This window comes from Halyomorpha halys, unplaced genomic scaffold, assembly GCF_000696795.3.
Source record: "Halyomorpha halys isolate HHAL.00 unplaced genomic scaffold, Hhal_1.1 Scaffold361.1, whole genome shotgun sequence".
NCBI lineage: Eukaryota > Metazoa > Arthropoda > Insecta > Hemiptera > Pentatomidae > Halyomorpha > Halyomorpha halys.
In genome coordinates this window covers 260,063-268,612 of record NW_027108072.1, presented here as the reverse complement: position 1 = coordinate 268,612, position 8,550 = coordinate 260,063, and the positions used below count along the sequence as shown (strand labels likewise).

At 31.6% G+C, this 8,550-nt stretch overlaps 1 protein-coding gene across 1 annotated transcript in view; it reads left to right on the top strand.

Moving 5' to 3' along the window:
• Positions 1-8,550, top strand: part of LOC106681721 (trehalase) — a gene marked incomplete in the record, with an annotated part of 50,404 nt that overhangs the window by 28,455 nt on the left and 13,399 nt on the right. Inside the window, 4 exon segments of the mRNA XM_067046471.1 lie at positions 67-172; positions 2,118-2,228; positions 5,199-5,374; positions 5,460-5,560. Of these exon segments, the coding sequence (XP_066902572.1) occupies positions 67-172; positions 2,118-2,228; positions 5,199-5,374; positions 5,460-5,560 (494 nt within the window).

The window sequence follows — 8,550 nt, the reverse complement described above, 5'->3', positions numbered from 1 at the left end:
AAAAAATTGCCAGTCTCAAGAAAGAAATTTAAAGATTATATATAAAAGGTATGTTTTTATTTTCAGTGACATATATTGTAGAGGAAAATTGCTTCATGATGTTCAAATGTCAAGAATTTTTCCAGACTCCAAAACATTTGTGGATAAAACAATGAAGTATCCACCAAATGAAGTAAGATTATTTTATAGCTTACATTTAATTATTTACATAGTAATATAGGTCTCTATTTATTTGCAAGTTAAAATTATTTCTTCCTTTGTAACGAACATTAATATTTACATTTCGATCTTCCCAGCTGTGAAGTCCAAGTCCCAGTGAAATCTTTTTTTTTTGGTGCTAAAAAAAAGTAGTTTACTTGGAAAATTTAGATTACAGGAAGATAGTTCAGGTGGCTGTTAATAAAGGTACCAAAATAGTAAAAGAAAACTATTCATTGTCACCTTTATTGACAGCCACTCGGTCTATCTTCTTACAATCTACTTCATACGGTCAACTATCTTCTTCCAATTAGAAAATTTAGGTTTTTAGCATCTCCATGTTGTAGAAAGCGCAGAACACGAATTAGAGATTTGAGACGTCATATTGATCCGAAAATTTTAAAAAATTCAAAAAAGAACAAAACCTCTATATTTTCTTCTTTCTTCAATCTGTTCTAAATTAACCAAAAGTAAATCCTGTACTTTATGTACACAACAATTTATTTCAAATGAGATACAAAACCTATTAATGAGATACCAAACCTATTAATGAGATACCAAATCTATTAATGGGATAATCAGTTCCCCATTATTATTTTTAAGTTTAGTTTTCTATTATTATTTTTTTAGTAATTATTAGAGTATAGTTTAATAGTATTATTATTTAATATGGAGTTTACAATGTTAAAATTTTAATAGTATTAGTTGTGATAGTAATCATATATTGTTTAAAAAGAAAAAAAAACTATAATAAATGCCTGGAGAATAATGCACTATATATAGATGGACTGTTAAGAAATATAGAATATAATGTGCAATCATTAAGCCGCGAGGAACTGCAATGAAATAGATTTCAATAACTGTCAATTGTCAATTAATGAAAGAATAAAAATAATAAATTAATAATAGTAAGAATAAACCAGTTTATTTTTTTTTTATTTATTTTTTTTTCAAAACCCCTACAAAATTTTAATGGCGTATTTATAAACAATGAACTTTCTCCTTTTACTGTAGAACATCTACATTCTAAGGAGTCCTTTGGAGTGTATTATTTTTGTTGTCAGTATTAATAGAAGTGTATAATGTGTTGGGGCACACATTATTTCTGAATTTAACTTAAATCTAATAAAAACTTAATCCTAATACTACGTGACCTTACGTAGTGGAGGGAGGGGGGGTAGGTGTTAACGTGTTGAATAACGGATTCGTACAGTACTGAAGTGACTCGAAAAATTTGATGTGTCGTCGCTTGATGAACTCCGGCACAGTAGGCAACTCCAACAATTGATGCAGCTCCGGTGGCCTCTCCCCCCTCCATGATGTTGTGCGTACGATTTTCCTCAACATCGAATCCTGAAAAGTTTGAAGAAGGTGCTGAGTTCCATCTGATATGTGGGTAAACAATGGTGCCCCATATAGTAGTGCTGGGCTCAAAATACTTTTGTCTATCTGCAGCTTCAATCTCTCTACGTGGTGAGAGAGATGCACTGAGATCTCCTCCGAGAGCCCTGCTCTATCCCTCACACGTGGGATTATTTTTTATTTTATTTATTTATTTTTGTTATCTTTATAATAATTTTTTTTCTGTACATGTAAAACGTTTGATTATGTTACATAATACAGATGAATCCGGAAATATTTTTAAAAAATAAATAAATTGTAAGGAGGGTATAATAGACAAAAATAAAGAAGTGTTGGGTACGACCATGAGACGTAGGTTGACTGGTTGGCTTCTAGATATGACAACACTGATCTCTCACTTCAAGGAAACAACATGCCATCGCGTTTCTCTCCGGCTATAAATTTCTTTCATCGCTAGTTGAAAGTGTACTCTGGCTGCTGGAAACTTAGCAATGAATAGGAAAAAAAAACTTCAAATCATAAGATTATGTTTTAAATTTATTTTATTTAATTTGCAGATAATCAAAAAGTATGAAAAACTAACCGACAAATATGGAGGATATGTTCCACCTGTAGACGTTTTAAGAAGTTTCGTTAATGATAATTTTGAAGACGGAGAAGAACTTGAGGTAAGCTCTCTTCTTTCTACATTATTTCCTATATTTTTTTCCAAAGTTTCAATAAATGACAGAGAATGCTTACTATTAATTAGGTACAGACTTCAACTAAAGAGTGTAAAGGTGTCAAATCTAACTCCAATAGATTATTGTTAGGTTCGGCAATCCGTATTCAAACTCGGTTAGGTAGATGATTAGGAGGTTAATAAATAAGATGAGACATACGGGCGCCAGTCTTAAGTTCTCTAAGGATGGTAAACTCGTCCTACGGGATACTATTCCTATAGGTACGAATGAGGAATACAAACCCGGAGGGTAGCCAGTCGCCGGGTTAAGCAGGAAGGTAACTTCGTACTACCAATTGCTACTCCTGTAGATACGAAGGAGGCATGTAGGCCTGGTGGGCATCTCGCCACCGGGTCCTACGAAAGGATGAAAGGCTCAAGTGGAGGTGACTAACGTGGAACTAGCGTAAAATAAGACTCTTAATATAAAAGAAAAAGTATGAAAGAGTATACTGAATGTCTTATTTGCTGTTCCAAGAAGGTATCTTTGTACTGGCTGTCCCTGATAGATATCGTCGCTACAATTGTATTTTCAAACTTTACTTAAACGATGGAGAACAATTATCCTATGACACATTATGTGCAACTACTATCTACATCAGGGACGGCCAACCCAAATGATCTTGCTAGCCACTTTGGAAATGCATCATAAAGTCCGTGAGCAGCATATAAAATTATATATTCCCATAATAGATTTAGAACCACTACAAATATTTTTTGGAGTAAAAAATCGAAACATAATCAGTTATTATTATTGGCATAATGATTTCTTAACCTAAAATCATAAATAAGGCAGGCAATTTCTGTCATATATTTGCAAAAATATTATTTTAAAATCAAAGTTAATTTTTGTAATTTAATTATTTAACATTTATTTGTATTTGTATAAGTTAATTTTTATCATAATTTCAACAGTTAATTTTTTAATATATAATGTTTTTTTTTTAATATATTGGTTTTTACCTACTTTGGACATGATAAAATAAATATATTTTGTAAAAGTGGTGAATCTCACAGGCTGGAAAAATCTACAAGGAGGGCCGCAAGTTGGCTACCTCTGATATACATACTTCTACTTACAACTTGTCTTCTAGAGTTTCCTTTGGGAACTCCGTTCAACTAGTTTCTACAATAATTATTCTTACATCTAACATATTCAGATAACAGATTATATTGACATGCAATATGGAGATGAGGATATGAACATGTAGGAGAAAGATACAGATAGTGAAGTGTCGATAGAGAAGAATGTGGATAGGAACAATTCCAGGAATATGAAATAGAAACTGTAGCAGCTTCCTATGTTATATATTATACGGCACGAGACGTAGAGATTCATTAGGGTTAAAAAGATATAACAACAACAAAGAACATTTTGACATAGTAAGATAGTAAGGTACAGAAAGGTAAATTAAGAAAATTATATACAAATAAGAGAAAAGAAATAAAATAGTATTAATATAGAATAAACAATGATTAGAATATAGAATATTACGTAAGGTTAAAAACGTACAGGAGACGCCATAATAACACGCCAAAACAGAAAGTTTCCTAAATTATAAAATTCTTGTAATTATTATAGTTATGGCTGTCTTTTGTATGAGACTATCCCCCCCCCATAACCAGTTGTTAAAAAAAAATGTATCTCTTACATTAACCATGTAAGGCCCACTAGGGCGATCTGGTATTAAATAAATAAATAAAAATTTCTGAGCTACCATTGAGCTAGTTTGCTTAAAATGTTTATTCAAATAAATCTCAAAAAATAATAATAATAATATTCTTTATTTATTCTGGGATTGATCCCTTTAGAATAATATACAGGCGTCAGAATTAGGCTTTAGAGCCTTAGAGTGAAATACAAAATAAGAATGAAGTTATAAAACGTCATAAAACATAAGAAAATAATGAATTTGAAAATATTAAAATGAACAACAATAATTAACAGAATATATAACATAAGAATAGAAGAAAGAAGTAAAACCATATGTCATATCATAAAACATAAGATGACAAACACTTCTTATAATAAACAATAGAAAACAAAAATGATAAAAATCTAACGTAATTAAACTAAAAATAATAAATGGAAAGGTACAATTTCTGCTAATATACATATTTACAAGAATAAACTAAATTCTGAAACATTAAGTACAGGAAATATATAAACTTTGTTTGAAACATTTAATTGTTATTGTTCCGAAATTGGATGGACAGAAGGTGGTCGAAGATACGGGATTTGAATATTGGAAGGGTATTAGAACTACGAATAAAGGTGGGAATAAAATTCTATAGGGAAGAGGAACGGATAAGAACTGCGGTTTGATGGGCAGTTACATATAAGTCTGAAGGCCGTGAGCGAGTATTGCGGGACTGTACTGAGGATTTAAATTGAAGGATATCAGATATGTACGATTATGTACGGTGGGTAGAGGAAGGATGAAAGTAAATATTTACGACGAAAGGAGGGGTAAAGCCACTTCAATTTTTCATAAAATCGGGTGACAGAGGCGTTTCTGAGGACTCCAAATATGAATCGTATAAAGCTATTAATTAACCGTTTTAATTTTGCTTCTAGATCCCCAGAGACACCCCCGTAAACCACACAGCAATTAGCAAAGTGGAGGAATATTAAGGAAGTAGCCAGGAGTCTTCGGGTTTCAAAAGGAAGTAGGTGACGAAGACAATTTAAACGTTTTAGAGTGGAGAAGGTACGAGGGAAATATCGGAGTTTTTTCCAGGAGAGAGTTTGGTCTATAGTGACACCGAGGTTTTTAACGTATGGATGGAATTGTATTGGATTGTTGTATATTCTGTATCTATTGTCTATATACAATTTTTTAATCCTTCTGGAGTAAAGTTTAGTGGCTTGGAAAAAAATATCATATACAGAGTAATATTATAAATAATGTTACAGTTATGGGAACCGCACGACTGGTCACAGCAACCAAACATTCTTAACAAAATAAAAGACGAGAACTTCAGAGATTGGGCTTATCAATTAAACATCGTATGGAAAAACCTCAGTAGAAGAATAAGTGAAGATGTCCATAGAAATCCTGAACTTTATTCACTTATTTATGTTCCGAACGGGTTTGTCAGTTTCAAATACAAAATAAATTTTTATTATATAGATTTTTTTATTGTTTTTTCTTATTTTATTTTATTTTTTTTACAGCTTTATTATCCCTGGAGGTCGATTTAAGGAACTTTACTATTGGGATACTTATTGGATTGTAAATGGACTGTTAGTTTGCGAAATGCCAGACACTGCTAGGGGTAAGCATTATCATCAATTATACAAAAAAAAAAAGTTTCGCCACACTTTGTAGGGCTTCATCAAGGCTAAAAAGATACAAACAGCTGAAATAATGTAACAAAGTAAGATAATAGATAACATGAAATAAAGGTAAACTTAGAATAAATAAGTGAAAATTAATACAAAAATTAACAAAGTAAATTAAAGACAATAAAAATAAGATTTACAGTGTAAAGTATAAATAAACAAGCATTACACAAGAAGCATTATACAATTTAAAAAAACAGAAATCATACATTTTTATATACATACAAAATACATATTTACACATTATATAGACATATATTTTTAGCCATATCTTAGTTTGCTTTTATTTCATGTTCTCATCTAATCTCTTATTTTAGGGGTATTCATGATCTTTAGTTTAACGTGTTAAATGTAAAAACTTATGTTAAATGGAGAAATATTTCTTTCTTCTTACCATGTTAAAACAGTATAACATATAACATGGCTGAGAGTCTGTTACTAGGTCTGTTAAATGGAGAATGACGTCATGTAACAGACCAGCTGAGCTCGTCACCATTTTGTTTGTTGTCGTGTTAGTTTACTTGCTCGTAGTTTGTGTTATTATTGTTTTGAATGTTTTTAAAATTGATAAAGAAATGAATGACAATAATAATAATGTATTGACACTTGTCGATTAGCTCATACTGGTTATGTTCCTTACAAGATCAACAGGACACTCAGAGTAGCAAAACTTTCACACAACCTCCACTTTTCACTCAATTTATGCACGTTGTAATAAATTACTTTAATGACAACTCAGAAGTAAACAATAACATGAAGTTGGGAAAGGAAAGGTTACAAAATAAAATGCTCAGAAAATCCGCTAGCTCTCATGTATTCAAAATCTAGCATGAATTTAATATAATATAAATAGGGCTTCTCACAATCCTATACTTATAACATTTGACATGGTAAAATATTTTACATTTAACACAACATCATGAGTACCCCTTTTGTTACCTTATCTTAGTTGTTTGTATCAGTTTTGGCCCTGATGAAGCCTGGGCGAAACGTTAGCGCGTAGTAAATAGTTTAATTACTGTTTAAGTTATTTTGATCACACCTGGACCATCTTCCTGTTATTAAATATCTGTTTAGCTATTATTTTTCATAATTATTTTTAACGCCTTTAATTTTCTGGATTTCTTTTTATATCATGGAGATGTTATTATAACCTCAAATTAGAACAAATGCGTACATTTACTAATTCTGCTTAATAATCTCCAAGAGAGTAGAGTAGTGATAGGATCAACAAAACTTTTGACGGGAATATAACGCACAATATGCTTTGGAACTGTCAATCCACAATGCCGGTAAACTGGTCTCGCTTCAGTTCGAGGTTGCTAAAGTGCCGTCTCAACTCTCTCAGCTACGACGGTCAAAATTTTGCAATTATCAAACGCATCTGTTTCATTATACTTGTATCCCATCTTCTATGTTGGCTCAGCCATTTTCTACTGTTTTATTATTTATATAAGGCCTTCATGATTAATTAGTTCCATACTGTTCCTTTAATTGGTAAAAATTACACAGTATATCAATCAAATAAAACCGATTTAGAATAAAAATAAAAATTTATGACTGTGTTTATGCTTGCGATAACTATCGGACGACGCATTGCGGTAAGATATCTTACATCATGATCATAACGGAAACTCATAGTTCTGCTTAAGCAATATAATTACTTATTGAACGACAGATTTATTTTTATGTAGTAAAGTCCTTGATGCTCCTTATTACATCACAAATAAACTCATTCACAAAGACCTTAACATCCCATTCGTTGCAGATTTGGTCCAAAACAGATATGCGTCTTTTCATTCCAAACTCCTTACCCATCATAACCCATTAATTCTTAATCTCTCATCCTTAACAATCCCTGATAATCCTCCGAGGTGTCTGAAAAGAAGATGGGCACGGAACCTTCTAATATAAATTAATGCTAGAAGTACCACCAATGGGTGGTTCCTTCCCAAGATTTTCAAGTGTAAATGAGACATACAACATATTTACTTATTGTATATATTATTTGTATAGTTATAAATCATATTAATAAATAAATAATTTATTTTATTTATTTAATTAATGTAATTTACAACTGTACAAAATAATACAATAAGTAAATATGTTGTATGTTTCATATACACTTGAAAATATTGGGAAGGAACCACCCATTGGTGGTACTTCAAACATTAATTTAAATTAGAAGGTCCCGTGGCCATCTTCTTTTCAGACGCCTCGCAGGATTATCAGGGATTGTTAAGGATGAAAGATTAAGAATTAATGGGTTAGGATGGTTAAGGACCTTGGAATGATAAGACGCATATCTGTTTTGGACTAAATCTGGTCTTTGTGAATGAGTTTATTTGTAACGTAATAAGGAGCATCAAGGATTTTACGTAGGATTTTGGATTGTAAAGATTGGATGCGGGAATAATTTAATGGTTTGGTGGAGCCACAGAGCTCAATTCCATATGTCCAAATTGGTCTGATTATCATAGTGTAAACTAATTTTTTGTAGTGAATGGGAAGTTTAGAGCTTTTGTCAAGTAAGTGTTGTAGCAATCAGAATATACAAGCAGTTTCAGCCTTGTGTGTGGATTCCAAGCAAGTCTCTTGACAAGATGGAGTCCAATGTATCGAATCTGTTCAACAGGCGTTAGTGGAGTATTTAGAAAGGATACTGTAGGACAGGAGGGCAGAGGTTTACGACGTAAAGGTGATCTGATGGCATTTTTCAGGATTTATTTTGATTCTCCAGTTTTGACACAATTCTTCAATAGATAAAATTGATGTATTAACGTATTTTCCAGTTATTTCGTCGTGTGGAATATGGAAGACACCTTCCAAGTCTGTAACGTATGTTTCATTGATGGAATTAACATTAAAAAAATCTTTTTTATTTATAATCATAAAATTCTTTCTTGAGACTGGCAATTTTTTA